Genomic DNA, 18,093 nt, shown 5'->3' on the forward strand with positions numbered 1-18,093 from the left:
TGCTCCAGAGGCAGTCAGGAGCTCCTGGCTGCTAGGAGCCCCAAGGCCACTGTCCAAGGGACATGTCAACCTGGATAACCATCATACACAGCTGATGTGGGGCTGGGGGAAAGTGTCATCAGGACATTGGGGTGGGCATGACGGGGATGCTGGGGGTTGGGATGTTGGGATGCAGCTCCCTCCCTGCTCCTTGCAGCACACAACTAGTAATTTAACCTGCTCCAGAGCCTGTTCCTAAAGATAAAGGTGGCCAGGTTTGAGGTGTGCAGGGCAGACCTGGCCCCAGCAGTGCCGCAGGTGGGGTGGGTTTGGTCTCTGCTCTCCAGCTGAAGCCCTGTGGGGCACAGGAGGCAGGGGCTGCATGGCCCGGCCCCTCAGTCCGTTTTCCACACCTTGTTGAGGAATTTGACCACCTCATCGTAGATGATGAAGACGATGGCCACATCAAGACACACACGGCCCAAGCGAGGCACTGTACCCTTGTAAAACCTGCCAGGCATAGAAAGGAGGGCCGTGAGGCTGGGTCCCCTCACAGCCCCTTCCCTGCCCATCCTCCCCACCAGCCACCCCCACTGCAGAGCTTACGCCAGGGGCCCTTCGTGTTTCATGATCTGGTAGGCACAGTCCCAGGTGTTCTTGTACTTGTGCGCTTCCAGCCCCTGTGGGAAGGGAAAAGCAGGATCAGAGGCCAGAGCCAGGGTTGCATCTAGGGGATTTCAGGGGAGAGGCACAGAGCTGGGGGTGTTCTATGAGGAACTGATCTCTCTCCACTGCTGCAGGACATCAGACCCCACAGGGATGTCCCCACCTCTGTGCAAACCCTCCCCATGGCTCAGGAGCAATACCAGACGTCTCCCAAAGCAAACCTCACAGGCATCATGTGCCTGCCCCAGGGACTGCAGCAGAGCTCCCAGGCAGTGGGTGCTGCCGTCCTGCTGCAGGCAGAGCAGTCCCACACGGGGCCCTGGCACTGTACCTGCATCCTGGTCTTCACCACATCCAAGGGGGTGTTGCCGAAGACACTTGCAGCTCCAGCAAGGGCTCCAAACACCCCTGTTACGAAGGGGTTCATGACCTTGTTGGGATTGTCCCCTGGGAAGGAAGAGAGGGTCAGGGCAGAGTGGTGGTGGGATTCCCACGTACATTCCCGAGGGAACACACAAGGAAGGTCCCAGGTCTGGCTGCTTGTGGTCAGGGGAAGTGCTGAGCTGGGCACTGTCCAGCAGCACCTGCCCCATGGAGCCCACGCTGCACCACGGGGCTCAGGGTGGACGTGAAAGGCATGCTCCAGCACTAGGACCCATCAGCCCCACAAGCTGGTGCCACCCCACCCTAGTATTAATTTTCCTCCATTCCATGAGCCATGAGAAATAGGGGATTTGTGGATGGAAAAACCACCGCAGCTCCCAAGGGTGCTTGGGGAGCCAGAGGCACAGCCGGGGTGGCCTGTGGGAGCCAAGGGCACCATACCTTTGTACCAGTTCCTGAGGGAGGTCATGACGAAGAAGCGGATGGCCTGGTTTGATCCCTGCTTGAGGACAGTTGCAGTTAAGCCCTGGTAGGTCCCCCTCAGTCCTGCAAGAAGAGCATGTTGGAGGAGAAACCAGCCTCAAGTGGCAGAGAAAAATCTCCCCAGGCCACCTGTCCCAGCCTGTGCCCATCCACCACCTCCCACCCTGTCCCCATAGCATGGCAGTACTCAGGGAGTCAGGGTGCCACTCTCCTGGGACTCACCCTGTTCCCGAACGATCTCCCGGACGCCATGGAAGAAACCACGGTATTTGGGGCTGGGAGAGGTCTGGTCATGGATAAACTTCACCTACAAGGAGATGATGTGCTTGTCCTGGCTGAGGTAATGCAGATGTGATGGCCCCAAGGGCTGGCAGCAACCTCCTGCCTTGTTCCAGGGACAGTCCCAAGACCAGAGCCAACCCATGCAGCCAGGCAGCTCTGGGAGAGATCACAGGGGAAGCCTGTGCCCATGGCCAGCAGTGCATTTTGCAGAGGAAAACCTGGGAAACTGCTGCTGCAAGCAGCCATGTTGGCCTTACACTCATAAAATGGGTGACAAGATAGCTCCTGGGTGTGGGGCTCTTCCCTGGAGTGGGGAAGGGGCCAGGGCCACCTGACTTGATCTCCACAGGGTTTTCCAGCATCAGATCCACCCCTAGAAAATTGTCTCGGACAAATGCATGCAGCCCTCGTTGGGCATCCCTGGGTTTTGCCCCTGCCCAGCCCAGGCCAGCGAGGGGTGCCAAGGCAGGGGACAGTGGCAGCCACAGCCACCCACCTTCACAGTCTCCATGGGGCAGACCACGGCCACAGCCTCAGCCACGCCAGCCCCCAGCCCGCAGATGAGGCCCCGAGTGCTGTCCAGCCGCCCCTGCTCGTCTCTCATCTGGTTGCTGAGGAACTCGAACATCCCAAACCTGCAAAAGAGCCAACACTGCCAACCCCTGGGCACCTGGACAGGGGTCTGCACCCCCCTGCTCTGGGTCCAGGAGCAGCTGCACCAACGGAGACACCAATGGCAAAGCCACCCTCTTGTTTGCTGCTGTTGGGGGTCCCCCCCACTCACCCCTTGCCATGGGGGCACATACCTGACGGCAGCCTTGGGGATGGAGCCGTACAACAGCGAGCTGAGCCCCCGGTACAGCCCCCGGATGCCATGGTCACGGACAGTCTGCTTCACACAGTCCCCTGCGGCAGAGACCAGCGGTGCCGCTGTCACCCGCCACGCCGAGGACCACCCCCCACCGCCCTGCCAGATCCCCCCAGCACCAGCCAGGCTCCCCAGGAGCCCCAGACACAGAGAGGGGCTGCTCACCAATGCCCTTGTAGCGGGGAGGGTTTGCCTTCTCATCCAGCTGCAGCTGCGTCTTCACATACTCGGTGGGGAATGTGATGCAGATCTCGATCCCTCCAGCCAGGCCACCTGCATGGGAGAGGAAGGGACACTGAGGCAGGAGCAGCACTGTGCCCATTCAGTGCCACAATGGCTGCTCCCAGCTCCATGATGGCTGAGCCTGGGACCTCTGCCAGCCAGGTCTGGGCTGGGACAAGATATCCATGTCCTCATCAAAATCCTGAGGAGTCCATGCAGCAGCAGGGCCCTGTGCCAACCTGGTGCCTTGCATGGGCATCACTGCCCTGCCATGGCAAGAGCTGGGAGGACACTGGGCAAAGGGGTGGGAAAACAGGGCAAAACACTGCACCCATGGCTGCCTATCTGGTGTGTTGCCCCTCAGAGGCACCTCTCCTCTAGAGCCTCACACCTCCAGGTGAGCTGCCAGCACTGGGATGTACGAACCCAGCGGTGCTGCCCACACCACTCCCCACACCAGCAGGAGCCCATCTGCAGACATGGCTGTGCTGGCAGGAAGCACAATTATCATCAAGCCTGTCTGGCTGTCCCGAGCTCCCGCAGCGGTGGCTGCTGGGCACTGATTACACTGGCTGCAGCCTTTCCTGATGGCCTGGGCAGCAAGGGATGCTGGCTCTCAGCTCTGGGGCTCCCCTCAGCACGGCTGGAGCCCTTGCAGCTGGACCCAGCTGTGCTGGGGGAGCTGGGCTCAGCCCATCTGGCCATGATGGATCACACAGCATCAAAGTGTGGCCCGGTCCTGGCGAGCAGCAGGAGCCCTTTGTGCCAGCAGCACTGGGAGGAAGCACCGGGCTGAGCTCCCTCAGGTCTCACAGGGCCAACCCTGCTCCGCCCAGGACAGGGCACAGGGCACTGCCACTGGGGTCAACACCACGCTGAGTGCCCCCGAGGACCTCCCTGCTCCTTGCCCAGGGAAGCTGAATCACGCTCCAGCCCACAGGCTGGGCACAGCGTGTGGTCAGGTGGGCTGTCAGCTCCCAGTCTCCTATACAGCCTCCAGTGGTTCCTCCAGCCTGGCCATGTCCTTGGTGTGACTCAGCAGGTCTGTGGTCCCCGCTGCCAGGATTGGAGCCCCACCACAGCCCAGGGGACACCCCAGCACAGAACACACTGCCTCTGTAGTAGAGGCTGGGAGTGGGTGCAGTGGTTGTTATCCTGCTCTGCAGTGAAGCACAGCCTGCTGCCACGTGGCACAGTTCTGCTTATCAGCACCCCCCAAAGTACCCCCATGAAGGGATTCTGATAGGGGACACCACAGCCCAAGGCTGCTCCCTGTGACAACAGCAGGCAGCACCAACTCCTTGGTCCAGCAGACTTTCTCACAAAGTCGTATTTCTTCTGCATGGCCTCCGCCCATGCAAGAGATCTCTCTGGTGTTGCCAGCTCCCCCCTGTCGGCGCCACTGGCAACTGGCATCCTTGTGAGCACTGCTGTCTCCTTTCAGCCCAGTCCTTCTAGAAGGAAGGGAAAAGCAGCCTCCCCTCATTCCTTCCAGCAGCTGAGCAGCACCCATCCTAAAACAGCCTAATGATGGTTTTTCCTCCCAGACACAAAAAGCACCAGGCTGTACCTCTTACCCAGGGAGCCAAGAAGCCAGGCCAGCCTCAACACAGCTGGGGCAATGCAAAGCTCAGCTCCCACTCCTCCCACAGACACGGCAGGGATGGGGACTCCGTGGCACCGAGTACCCAAGGCAGGACATGCCAGCCCAGCTGGGCAGCATCCCGGCCCCGTGGGGACAGGGCGTGAGGCCAGCCCGGCTCTGCCACAGCAAACAAAGGCTCCTTGTTTCCCACTGTGTTCCCAGGGGGGCTGGAGCTGCCCAGCCCAGCCCAGCCCAGGCAGGCACTTCTCAGGAGGCGGCGCTGGGTGACCACTGCCAGCCCTGACGCCTCCGTGGCAGCCGCTGCTCTGGGGGCATGGGAGGAAACACAGGGTCAGCTCATGGCACTGCAGCCAGCCAACAGCTTCCCTGGGGCATCACAGGAGGACAGCCACCAACCCCAGAGTCCCCAGCACACCCCTGCTGCCCCTTTAACCCTCTCCCACCCTTGGTGGTCCCATGGCAGAGGGGCTGGCTGAACACTCATTTCTCCTGCAAAGACAAACAACTTCTGCAGGAGCAGCTGGCAGGCCCCAGAGAGCAGCTCGACAAGGAGCAATGCCCTCCAGCTGGGTGCAACAGTCCCCAAACAGCGAAGCACCAGCTGGCACCTCTCCACACTGCCACACACCACTGTGCCACCAGCCTTGCGCCACCACAGCCACACAAACACCCCGAGTGCTGCCAAGGCTACTTCCCTCCCTTCCACACTGCAGAATTGAAGTGCTGGACGTTTTAAGCACCATAAATATTTGTTCTCTCTCGATGCCCCAGCACACCCAGAAGCCAGACAGCAGGGAGGCACCCAGGGCAAGCAGCAGTCCAGGGCCAACCAGAACCTCAGCTCCTGGCAGCCACACCAAATGCTTCAGGGAGAGATGCTGCACCTCCTGCAACCTGCTCACAGCCTCAGTGGTCACACTTGCATGCAGGGCAGGCAGAGGCTCTGCCCAGCATCCCACAGGCAATGCCATCCACAGGAGCCCAGCAAAGGAACAGCACATTGTTCCTGGGACCTGGCAGCTTCTGGGGCAATGAGGTTGCCCTAGCCAAGGATGAAGGAACAGGGCACCCATGCTGCCAGATCCCCTCCCTGTTCCCCAGTGTTGTTCTGGCCTAAAATCCCATGGGAAGGTGCACAGAGAGCAGGGACTCTGGACAAACTCCATGACTTGTGGCAACTTTAATCCATTTTCTTTTGCCCACAGAGAGACAGGGTGGCACAAGCCAGCTGCCCTGCAGTCCCCTGGAAGCAAGACCCATCAGAGGTCCTGCTCTGCTGTCATCTCTCCCCACACAGTTTTACACCAGCAGAAACATCATTCTATGCAAATAAATCACCCCACTGCCCACGAGCAGCAGCTTTGTCCAATCCCCTTCCTCTCCAGGGCTGCAGGGACTTTGCAACCTGTTTACCCGGACTTTAAACAGCAGCTCCAGCTCTTGCAACATCGTGGAGTCAGCAGGAACAGCAGCACTCAGGAGGTGAAAGAGCACGAGGGGCAGCTGAGATGCCGGGCCAAGGCTCTGGCTGTTCGCTGGATGCAGCAGAGCCAGAGGAGAGGGAACGTCCTTCAGGGAAGGTCGCTCCGCCCGGCACTAGGGAAGGTGCCCCCGGCGGGGGGATCCCACTCCCAGCACCAGGAATTGCTCCCTGCCTGCAGCGAGCTGCAAGTGCTTCAGCTGCCAGCTATCCTGCCATTGCAGGCTCAGCGGGAAGGGAGAGCAGGGAAAAATACCCCGGCATAGTTTTCCCAGAAAAAGTTTAGCTTTCCCGGCAGAGAGGCCCGAGGAGGCCGTCCTTTGAGGACACGCCTGCAGGCCTTGGGCACGGCTAGGGAGAGCTAGCAGGAGGGAGAAGAGGGTTTTTTGGGGACAGTGGGAGGGTGCTGCCCCTGCAATGCTCACGCAACATAGGATGGCATCAGCACACGCAGGTTTGGCTCCACACACGGTCCATGAGCAGTTTCAGGGACACCCTGACCCAGGGACCCCAGCTCCAGACTCAGCGCTGAAGGTGGGAGGAGGCTGCTGCGATGGGGAAGACAAACAGAGCCCCGGGACTGACACAAACCAAGGCTGCACAGCCAGGACTGGCACTGCCACCCTGTGCAAACTCCTGCCCACAGGCAAGTGCCCCAATGAACACCCCTGCCCGATCTGGGAGCCACAGAGGGGCAGGGGGTGGCACTGGCCCTTCTGCCACTCCTGCAAGTGGCTGTGCCTGCAAAAGCATCCTGCTCATGCAGAGTGATGGAGCAGCAGGTCTCTGTGCGGCTCTGATGAGAAGTGAGCACCTGGGGAGCAATTTCAGTCTCTCCATTTTAAGAGGAATTTCACATGCTGACATACCACCACCTGACTTTTTTCCATAAAAAGCACCTTTTAACTTCAAATTCGTTAGGATCCTTTCAGGCCCAAGGAAATTATTCCTAAGGGTCTGGAAGCAAAGCAGCAGAGCTCTCCCAGGGCCCATGCCTGGAGCTTCTCCATTCTGTCAGCCAGGTGCCTGAGGATGGTGGGAAGGCACAAACAGGCTCTCAGTGCAGGCTGAGCCCTGAGTCCCCATTTTGGGGGCTCCCAGCCCATGTGCAGAAGGTGCAGCTGGATGGGGTGAGCTGCGCAGCTGACACGGATCACACACTATGGGCACAGGGTGCAATCCTGCCCTACTCCTGGATGCTATGCTTACAGTATGCACCACTCTCACAAGGGGACTTGGTGCCCTTTTAATTAGCCAACATAGCTTTTGGAGCTGAGGAAATAAGGAAGAAAAAACCCCAAGAACCAAAGACCATCAAGCTGCTACAAACCAGGAAGGCAGAAATACCCATCAGCAGCTTGTGACAGGTCTCTGCAGCCCATACTGCCGCCTGCTCCCCTCACCGAGACACCAACCCCCCCTGGCAGCCATCCAGGCTGCTCTTCACCCATTCACCCATCCATTGCCATGGAGCAATCCTGCCCTGCCTGCCTGCAGCGGTGAAACGGGTTTAACAGCTCCACCCTCCCGGCACTTCCCACTGCATCTTGTGAAACTGGGGGCTCCGGAGCAGGCAGGAGCCTCACTGGGGCTGCAGCTCTCCAGGACAGATACCTCTAGGCAGAGCCCCAGCACTGCTGTCCTCACCCAGGCACCTCCTCTGGCCACGGACAGTCCTTCACCACCCATCCGCAGCCACATTCTTGTGGAAAACCACCGCGGGGGCAGCTCTGCCACCAAAAGTCTGACTCAGTGCTGAGATGAGTGCTGGTTTGGTTCCCCAAACCAGACTGCCAGAAGTTTATCTGTGTTTTGGTTAGAAGGGAAAAAACATATCCTGCAACAGGTCAGCAGGCTCAGAGGGTGTCTGTCCCCATGCTGGGGTTAGGAGGGTCTCCCATCTGACAGCAGCAAGGCCAGGGGGGAGCACAGGGGTTCAACATGCCCAGCAGTAAGCAGACATCCACAGCTGTTTTGGTCACGGGAGTGTGCTACAGGCAGGCTGGTGACAGTCTGAACCCCCAATGAAACAGAATGGCAAACATGAGAGGTGCCCCTCTGTACCTGTGCCACTGTGGGTAAACAGCCCCGTGCAAACATTGCTGCAGATAACGCTACGGATGGGATGAGACCGTTTGTCCTGAATCTTACTGGAACTGTCCTGTTTGAACAGGCTGTCCTTTCACAACTCACTCATTCATCACCTCTTTGCGTTTCCTTCTCAATATGACAATTAATCATTATTACATTTTAAACTTCTCAGCTGTGAGTATGATGGCAGAAGCCATTTCCCTGTGTCGCAGTCACAGTATCCTCTGCCTTTGGCACTGATTCCACCTTTGGGGACTGCCAGGTTCTTTGTCCTGCTCAAGTCACCTTCTCCCCATTGCCCTGCACACCTCAAGGTCCCAGGTTTATCACCATGAGCTGCCTCCTGGCCATCCCACCATTTAACTTCAGACACCAATTTTTCAAGTGTTAAAAACTCTTTTTAAGACATGCAACAGGGAGCCGATGTTGGAGCCCAGGCAACAGGGAGCTGATGTCAGAGCCCAGGGCTGTTGGATGACTCCTCCAGCACAGCCCAGTAACTGGATGAAGGAGCCACTGCCAGCACTGAGACTTCTCTGGGGACAGGCTCTGATCTCCCTGCCCCCAGCAAAGGGGAGTGACCGGTGTACCAAGCACTGGAGCACAGAGAGGGAGAAAAGATGGCCAAAAAATAACAATCCCTGCTGTCAAGGGATGACCTGAGACCTCAGGGAACAAGCAGGAGCAGGGAGGCTGCATTTGCATGCACCACATAGCACCATCAGAGCTGAGAGATGCTGCAACATCCCCAAGCTGTCAGCTCATGGTGCTCATCGTCTTGGGAAGACGGACGACTCCTTCCGATCATTTACATCAACCCAGAGAAAATGGTTGCCTGCAGAATGTCAAGTAGAACATCAAGCACGTAAAAAATCTCAGAAACTCACATTTTGGAGCCCAGGGTTAACCACAGCTCATGCAGAATCCATTCAGACCAAATGGTGGTTTCCTGGCCCTGGGGCTGACATCCTCCTCCAAGCAGGAGCTTTGAGGCTCTTACAGCTTTCCACTGCAACCCATGAGGGCTCCCAGGCAGCCAGGGACTCACTCAAGGCTAGCATGGTCCTTGTGCCCCACTCCCCAAATAAATGACAGCCAGGAGGCAACTGCAGGGAGAAACCACAGCCAGGAGTGATGTACTGAGGGCCAGCAGACCTGTCAGGACTGGCTCCCTCCACGCTCTCCAATCTTTACCCCTGGCTGTGCTTGGCTTCCACCTGACTCAGCATGAAGGGAGAAACATCCCCTATCCTGCTGTGAGCACCAGACATCTATCTCAAAACCAGGGAGTGTGCTGGACCACAGCCATTCACAGCAGCACAACCTTCCTCACACCCTCTCCTGAGAGCAATGGCCCTGGAAATCCAGATGGACTTGGGACTTTTGGAAAAGGAGACCTGCTCTACAAAAGGCAAGTCTCAGCTTTCACACCCAGTCCCTGACTCCTCTCCTCTGTAGGTACAGCATTTCCTAAGAAAGATAATATCAAGGATTAACAAAGAAGAGGAAGCTCCAATTACTACTTTGTTCAGGAGCTTGGACTCCCTTGCTGAACTGCTTTATGCCCTACCCTCTCCCTGCAGTCCCCCTCCCTTGCCCATGTTCCTCCTAGGACCCTGGTGCACAACACCAGGGTAGCAGCCACAAGCCCTGTGAACTCTTTCCAAATCCAGCACCGTGCAGGACAACATCCAGGCATCCTACCTCCCTGGCCAGGCAGGATTAGGTGTAGGTAGAAACAGCAACTGTGCAACAGCCCCCGGGTGAGCAGAGATACCATACAGAAAGCAATGGTGAGCTTCTCTGTGGGAGGGAGCAGACCCCAGGCTTCAAAGCTGGCTAAAAACAGAATAAGGCTGTACTTAACTCTGGCGAGGGCAGGCAAAGCCTTTCATGAAATGAGAACCGATAACCACGAGCAAAGTTCTCAGGAGGAGGGCAGAGGTGCAAGGCTTTGCCTGCAAATGGCAAAGACCATTTGTGCTGGGCTGGAAATAGCCCAGACTGCAGGCTGACTTGAGCTGACCCAACAGCATCAAAAGGAGCTGCCAACATGGCATCCAAAAAGCCAGGGAAGGAGCACTCTCAGGATTGCCAGAGGTGACTGATGACTCTGCCACCAGCATTCCTGTCTCACCACTAAACTGCCTTTATTTCAAGCTCCACACTGCAGTGTGGCCCTGTGCTGGGAGCACAGTAGACCAGCAGCACCCAGCCCTTCAGTATGCTGGTGGGAGGGACAGGAGTCTGGTGGGCAGTTTGGAAACCACAGCACAAAACAGGAAATCTGGCTGTGGGAGGCTGGAGACAGGGCTGCACTCCTGGCCCACCTGCTAACAGGTTGTTATCCAGCAGAAGAGGCTGAACTGCCTTCATGTGCTCAGGCCACACGTGGCCTCAGCAGCACCAGCAGCGTTGTCACTGCAAGGTGAAGTGCTGCCTTGGCACACAACAGCTGCTTGGACAAAGGAAGGCCCATTAGCAAATTAATTTTTAACCTTGCATTTTGTCTATTGCAACAATTGAAGGAGAAGAGATCTTGGCAGACAGAGCTTTACTTGCACCTCTTCAGAAAAGAGCCAACCCCAGCCTGTTGAGGTCTGGGCAGCCAAGGGAGCTGTGCCTCCCCAGCAGAGGATCCCAATTATACACAGGGTCTGGGAGCAGATATGCACCCAGGGAGGGATGATGGCTTATTTAACTCCACCAGCACAGGCTGATAAAGCACAGCAGGAATGTTCCATCTTAACATCTCCAGCTCACCAGAACATGGAGTACACATGCCTGTTGTGCAGACAGATGTCAGATGAGAAACTCTGAGAGTGTCAGCAAACCCCTTAAAGTCAGCAGAGACAGCCACAAACAGCACTGCATCCCCCAGCAAGGGGCTGGAGGGCTGAGCAGACCAGGGCACAGGGAGTTAACAGCAGCTTTCTCCCATTTCTGTGGTTCTCTAATACAATTAGATGCCACAGAGGCTTGGCTGGACTTCTGCCCATTAACCAATTACTCTGATTACAGCCTGTGAGGAGAAGACCAGCATCTCAATAGGGTCCTTCTTCTATCTCTGCAAGTCTGCTGCAACCTCTCTTGCAGGAGGCTGATTCTGGTAAGCTGATGATCCTGATTAGATCTACACAAGATCTACGAAAGTATCCTGGTACATTGGTCCAGTCAGTGACAACCTGATGCTTTCACTGCACATGGACAGCAAATTGGGAAAGACTGGGAAGGGTGGACAAGAAGGAAACATCCTATCATTTCCATCCTAAAATTGGATTAAATCCTATTTAAAAGACCTTTAAGTCAAGAGGCCTGAAAAAACCAACCCATTTTGAGGTAGGGGAGCAGGGAGGGGCACAGAGCTCTGGAGGAGCCTGGTCTCACCGAAGGGTTCACTTGAATGAGAAGGCACCCTCTCGTTGGAGGCTGCCTCCCTCCTCCTGGTGCCCTAGCCCTTTGGCCAGGCAACCGAGTGATGGCAAAGTCCCTTCCCGGAGACGTGACCCTGGGAAGCTTCCGCACCCTTTGCACGCTCCAGCGGCCGCATCCACGTCCGACAGTTCCGGTGCTGCGAGCGAGGCCGCCCGCCGGGGCGGGGGCAGCGCCGGAGCGGCCGCGGCTCCGCTCCCCGTGCGGGCAGAGCCCCGCTGCTCCCCGGTCCCGCTGCTGGAGGCTGGAGCTCTGCCCTTGGAGGGGAGCAAGGAGTTGGACAGACAAAGGCACAATCGTAGGAGGGGGAATTGGCTGGAAAACACAAAAGCTCTAAACATGCCAATCATGTCGAGGCTGCGACGGCTCATTTCAAAACAAAGACGCTAATCTTCACTCCGGGAATTGTCCTGCGACTGGCAGGAGAAACCAGGGAGCTAATGAACAGCTACAAAGGAGTTTAACAAGCCTGCGACTGTCTTGGACTCCATTCAGCTCAGAGCTTGAAACAGCCACAAGCAGGAGGCAGAGCATTAACTCTGCAGTTACTGCTGCACTCGGTGCAGTTACTGTTTTGATCCCATGGAAGTGGTCAGAACTGGACGGGAAAACACGCCCTGATCCAAGAGACTGATGCTCAGACACAAAGAAGGGACCAAGCAGCCTTTAGAGCAGCTGTATCAGCGCAGCCTGTGGGACACAGCTGGGGCAGGGACAACCGACTGCTGCTGCTTCAGCCCTGTCCCTCAACACCCTCGGGGGGCCATGTGGGGCCCTTGCTGCCACCAGCCTCTCCCATCAATTCCGCTCCCTCCTGCTGAACCCCCGAGTGCCGCTCGCCCCGCGTCATGTCCGAGCCCACCAGCACCTTCCCGGCTGGACCACCGGGTGCAGAAACAGCCTGGCAAGAACCGGGGTCTCCGCGGATAGCGGGAGCCCCGCAGCCAGCTCCAGGCTCGGGATGCAGCTGCGGGAGCTCTCTGGCTGTGGCTGAAGGGAAACCCCGGTCCAGCGGGGTCGCCTTCCACGGGCAGCGGGAGAGGGGCGGGCGGCAGTCCCGGGATGGAGCAGCACCTGCGGGAGCGCCACCGCCCCGGGGCGGGCCCGGCAGCCCCCGCCCAGCCGGATGCCCACGCTGGCAGCGGCGGGGCGAGCCCCGTCCCCAGGAGAGCCCCGGGAGCCCCTTACCTGCCAGGATGGCCTTGCCGGGGTGCGTGAGCTTGGCCTTGCCGGCGGGGGCGGCGGCGGCCAGGCTGCGGGGCGCGGCGGGGGCGGGCATGGCCGCGCTGCTCCGCGGCTCCGGCTGCCCGGCGGCGGCGGCCGAGCCCTATTTCAGAGCCGCGCCCGCGAGGGGCGGCCCCGGCGGCGTCACATCCTCGCGGGGCGGGGCGGGGGCGGCCCGTGGGGACGCGGGAGCGGCTCCGCGGGGAGTGGGCAGCGGGTGGACGGCGGCAGAGCAGCACCGGGACCCAGCCCGCCCTTCGGTGCTGCGGGAATGGGGCTTGCTCAGCGTGCTCCCAGGAATCCACGGGAAAAGCCTCCGTGTGGGTTCGGAGAGATGCCGGTCCGGCCGGAGGGAGGGACGTGGGCAGCGGTGCCTCCTCTCCTGAGCAGCATCAGCACCTCCGGGCACGCTGAGGCCAGGACTAGCTCTGAACCACCCCAAAGCCCTCGGTCAGCGAGGATACACAACAGCGCGCTCCTGCGCGGTTACGACGGTCCGAGGGGAGGGAAAGGGGAAAGGTTTGCTCATCTCAGTCCCTTGGCTGGAATCCTTTCCGTTTCAGTGAGGAAAGGAGACCAGGAACTCCCGGGGTAGGAAGCACATATGAACGCCCAGCAGAGGCGGAAGAGAAACAAAAACATTCTCAGATTAAAAGGCTGCTGTGAGTGCAATGACAGTCTGGGCTTAGCCGAGGTTGGTTGGTGCTTTTGGGAGGGTTTTTTTTGTGGTTTTTTGTTGTTTTTTTTTTTTGTGTAGGTTTTTTGTTTGTTTGTTTGTTTGGTTTTTTTTGGGGGGGTGGGTGTATTAGCTATTGCTTCTCAATGACTGGGCTGTGCAAATTGCATTAGGATATTTTTTTGCTTTATCTGCAGACAGAGGAAGACTGCTATGCTGTAGTTTATGTCCAAAAACTCTATTTACAGGATGCAGGGAAAGAAACCAACACTGTTTTCATTTCCATCCAGGATTTCGCAGAAACCAGGGACCACTGGAACTGTACTCCAGAACTGTGCTCTCCCTTACACCTGGAGCAGCCACATTACTCAAAAGAGCAAGCATTTTGTGCAAGAAGTCACCTCCAGCTATGCATAAAACATGGTCCTGTCCAGACTTGCTCTCTATGTGCTTTGTGACATGGTTTTTGCTTAACAAGACTCAGCAATCCAGCAGCTGCCAGCCCCATCCAAAAGCTCACTCTGCAGCTATACAGCCCTGGCTTCATGGCTGAGCTCCTGGCAGAAAAAGCCTTTGGGAAACTGAAGCATCTTTATTCAGCCAGGGTTAAAAGCAAACATACTTGCATTGCAAAACTCACCCTCAGGTGAGATCAGAACTGTATGTGGTTTCACAACAGAGTTAAAATAGGCATAGAGTGGTCTCATGCCGAGTCTAAGCCTTTAACACAGCAAAGGACAGGAGGAATTAACATGTGAAGGGAAGGAAGAAACAGTCACAGTCCTGGTCACAATTGCAGAGCAGCTACTCATGTTCAGGTTAGCATTATTAGAAGGGTAAAGATAAGATAAATTCTTTCAAACATGGCAAACAAACAAATGCATTTGGATTTCTGATTAACCTTTGCAACTCCTCATACCATTCCATTAAATCATCATGGCTTTCACATCTGCCTGTGGACACGTACAGCCTGTGCTGAGGCCATGATTACCTTCACAACAAACACTGGCTTTTAGATTCCCCAGTCCCCAAGGCCTGTGCACAGCCTCATCCTGTCCAAGAAAATACCACACCACATGCTTAATTCACATCAGACTCAGTGGGATTCTAAGCAGTGCTTACCTTGCTGAACAGGGAAAGGATTATTCATATTTAATCACATGCAGATTGCAAGCCATCTCCTGCAAGGACCTGACCTCCAAGAAGCTGCTAACACCACTTGTCAGCAGAAAGCCTGAAGGAGAAACAGTGAAACAAGATAAACAATCCCTGAAACACCAGGAGCTGCAAGAGGACATTTTAAATCCTATTAGTTATGTGAAAGTAAATACTTGATCAGGCTCACATAGTCAAGAGCATCTCCAAAGAAATGCATGGTCAAAGCATAGAAGAGCAACATCAGACCCACCATGTTACTGCTCTTGCTTCAGGAATTTTCATGGAAACAACCCTCTGACAATCTGAACTCATTTCCCTTGCCGGTGGCTGGTGCTTGTTTCTGCTGGCATACAAAGACACAAGAACTGTGAAATACGTAGTCAGGTGCTACTGCAGCCTGTGTGCCTCATGGCACCTCTCTGGGCCCTAATAATCAGAATTTAAAAGAGCTACTGAAAATGAAAGCAACTTTCACAATTTATTTTTTCAAAAAACAGCAATTGCAGACCAGAGTTTTCTGGATCCTCAGAAGCACATGCTTACATGATGACACTTAGTTCCAACTTATTCCTCCCTTGCCCCTCCCTAAAATTATTATTACTACTTTTATTTAACTGGCACTAGACAGCACACCATGGTTTCAGAGATCGTGAGCAGTCAGTATGGGGCATATAACTTCCTACTATATATCCTGGGATCAAAGAACCTCTTCATTTCACTGAATTAACAGATGTATTATCACAATTGATACAACTCATGAACTACTACAAACCTTTCCATGCATTATTAATCCCTATCACTTGCGGTCTTATGATAAAATAAGAAACTCATTTTCTCTCAGGTTCCCTATTGAGACAAAACAATTCCTTTATGCAAAACAGATCCTGTACATAACTGGCTTCAAGAAGTGAAAATACTGCAGATTTGAGTCAGCATTCCCCCAGCTTTGAAGTGTGTGCAGCAGGAGCTACTGTGATTATAAGCAAGATGATGCTATTCCAAAGAACGAACACGATTCCCACTTAAGCACACATGCAGAAAGAGCTCCTGTTGCTATACAAGATTATTCACTGAGATTACCAGGACTGAGCCTCTCATGAGCACCACAGAAGTCCCTGTTACGTTCACATCTGCGTGGGCCGGACTCATCTCAGAAGAGAGTGAAGCCCGTGTACAGTGGGTACCGATTATCATTCTGCTACCCTGCCATAGTCATGAATCCTTCACAGCAGGATGCATTACACAACAAAGCAACTCCAGCTGACAAACTCTATTAGCAGTTGATGAGGCCATTTCCCCAGCCCCTAAGTGGAAAAAAAAAAAAAAAGTACCTTACAAAAGGAGAGCAATTCAAAGATTTATTAAGCATCATCTCCCACCCAAACTCACTCCTAGCTCCCCATCTGGATAACCAGTGTTTAGGGAATTTGTGCTCTGCATAATATTGGAGAATTTAGTGCTGTGGAAAACAACATACCAGAAGACTTTGTAATTCCTTCCTTTCATAACCACTGGGGTGAAAGGGGAAATTAAGCATTTTAGGCAAACAAATTTTGCAATCTTGATTAAAAACAACAGACAAAAAAAAAAAATCTTGAGTCATTGAACCACACAGGAAATGCATAACTGAATAAGCTCAGAACCTGACTCAGGACTTTTAAATTCTGACACATAAAAGACAGGACTTCACTGTCTGTAGTTCAAATTCATCTTAAGCTTAAAAGCTGTCAACTTTATATTAGCTAGGAAGAAAACAGATGGATATTGTTGCCTTTTTGGAAGATTGCAAAGGCTCCAGACAAACTGAAACACATACCTATACTAAGAATTTTGCAGTGTTGTATTAGTAAAACATGAGTCAGGATCTGTCATTACCTTTGGAAAGGTGCCCACAGAAAATGCACAATATTGAAAAATGAGAAAGCTAGAACTAGTGACAACTCTCTGGAGGCTGGACACCTGCTGAAGTAGATGGTGCACAATAATGGCTCCAGATGCATTAAACTGGACTGCTACACCTGCAGGTTGCTATAGCAAGGCTCATTCACTTGGCAAACCACAACCTAATTGCACACGAATGTCACAAAGCACTCTGGTGTCGTCAGGCATTTTCCAGCCTTATGTCCTTATCTGGAAACAAAAGAGATTGAAACAGTCTTGGGGTACTCTTTAAATCAAAAAAAGGAAATACAGTTGGCTTGGAACCCAGTGCAAAGCCAATCCATTTACAGCAGAACAGAAGGGACCCAGAAAGTCTGCAAGAAGCTTTATAGATGAGAAATAACACTGTCACAAGGTAACACATACACTTGATAAACTGCTTGTTATGAGAATCTGGTACATACAGTGCTATCTGTCCCAAGATTTGCAAGAGTTCTCGCCTCATTTTTTTTTTTCAGCAGATTGAAAAACTGTCATGCTGATTCAGTAACACTAAGAATTTCTCAGAGGCCAAGGCCTAGCCTGCCAATTAGGATATCACACATCCAAGCATAAGCATTAATTACAAGCAGTTGACACTCAGCTTTGCCAAAGTACTAAAGTTACTCACACTCATTTGAGTGGGCATCTGAGGCTTGTTTATCAATTTTAGAGTTCAATAAACCAAGAAAATTTCTTAGGCTTTTAAGTAATTGCTGCTGGATTTGCTAGGGTAAAAAAAAAAAGAAATAAAAAGTTGTTCCTTGTTTCCTACAGCCCAATTAAGGATCCATGTTGTGCTGGAAGTGCCAGCTCTCAGCACTGCAGCTGCTAAAAGACTATTAAATCAGAATTAGGTTTTTGACCCTACAGTTACTACTGTCTTTACTGTATCATGCCTATTATATGCACAAACTTCAACAGACTTCATCTGCCAAGAATTTTTTTTTTTAAGGAGCTAAATTACTTCAAATAATTTCCTTCTGCTACGCTACCATTTAGTCCTAAAAAAAGGGGGAAGGGAAATGGAAGTCTTGTAAAATACCACACCATTACATGAAATAACAAACAGGACTTACCCCAGCAATGTATTCCTCCCGAATTCTCCTTGTGAATTTGTCTTCTCTGATGCCAGATCTGTACATGCCCAGGGAAGAGTCTATCTCTGACAAACAGCAAGAGCCATTACACAGAAGGAGATCCATACTCTGTTTCTCACAGTGAAAGCATGAGACAGTAAAAGCCTGTATGTAGTCTCAAGCAAGTTACCTTTGGACATAAACCTGGAAGTTGGTTTCCAGATGCTGTAGGATGCAGCAGGTTCTGCATGAGCAGATCATTCTACAGGACAGCACCAGCCTTGTGTCACTGGGGTGGGAATTAGCAAAAAGCTTAGCTTTAAAGCAAAACAATCTTATCCAAGTTTTCAAAAACTTGGACATTACAAATTCATGACATCAAGTAAATCCTTCACCTAACCCCTAAAAAATGAGTTATTTCCTGCTGTGAATGACTTCACTTTCAGAGAAGCAGTGAAGTACCTTGATACAAGAGTTTGTTCCACATTTTAGGTACAGTTGCATTGCATTGGCAGGGAGTGTGTTTTGAATGCATGTTAGAAT

General features: G+C 53.8%; 1 protein-coding gene across 3 annotated transcripts; it reads right to left on the reverse strand.

Moving 5' to 3' along the window:
- Nucleotides 1-162: 162 nt before the first annotated feature.
- Nucleotides 163-14,558, reverse strand: SLC25A1 (solute carrier family 25 member 1). 3 transcript variants are annotated; one of them, XM_030286072.4, is made up of 9 exons: nucleotides 14,516-14,558; nucleotides 2,828-2,935; nucleotides 2,601-2,700; nucleotides 2,291-2,429; nucleotides 1,735-1,819; nucleotides 1,471-1,575; nucleotides 977-1,092; nucleotides 586-659; nucleotides 163-489 (listed from the first exon to the last, which is right to left on the reverse strand). In XM_030286072.4, exons 1-9 carry the CDS (start codon nucleotides 14,541-14,543, stop codon nucleotides 375-377), a joined length of 870 nt encoding a protein of 289 aa, XP_030141932.2. In that variant the 5' UTR covers nucleotides 14,544-14,558; the 3' UTR covers nucleotides 163-374. The 3 variants fall into 3 exon arrangements, with proteins under 3 accessions (XP_030141932.2, XP_030141931.2, XP_030141933.2); XM_030286071.4 differs by lacking the exon at nucleotides 14,516-14,558 and adding an exon at nucleotides 12,682-12,851; XM_030286073.4 differs by lacking the exons at nucleotides 2,601-2,700; nucleotides 14,516-14,558.
- Between the last annotated feature and the right edge of the window lie 3,535 nt (nucleotides 14,559-18,093).

The sequence above is a fragment of the Taeniopygia guttata genome, chromosome 15, assembly GCF_048771995.1.
Source record: "Taeniopygia guttata chromosome 15, bTaeGut7.mat, whole genome shotgun sequence".
Classification (NCBI taxonomy): Eukaryota; Metazoa; Chordata; class Aves; order Passeriformes; family Estrildidae; genus Taeniopygia; species Taeniopygia guttata.

Bases quoted from the DNA above. Each gene is read 5' to 3' on its own strand.
- SLC25A1 (XM_030286071.4), bottom strand. From the start codon at position 12,772: ATGCCCGCCCCCGCCGCGCCCCGCAGCCTGGCCGCCGCCGCCCCCGCC. The intron at 1,820-2,290 runs GTGGGTGGCTGT...ATCTCCTTGTAG, and splicing joins GCCCCATGGAGACTGTGAAG to GTGAAGTTTATCCATGACCA. The intron at 1,093-1,470 runs GTATGGTGCCCT...CTTCCTTCCCAG, and splicing joins CCTCAGGAACTGGTACAAAG to GGGACAATCCCAACAAGGTC.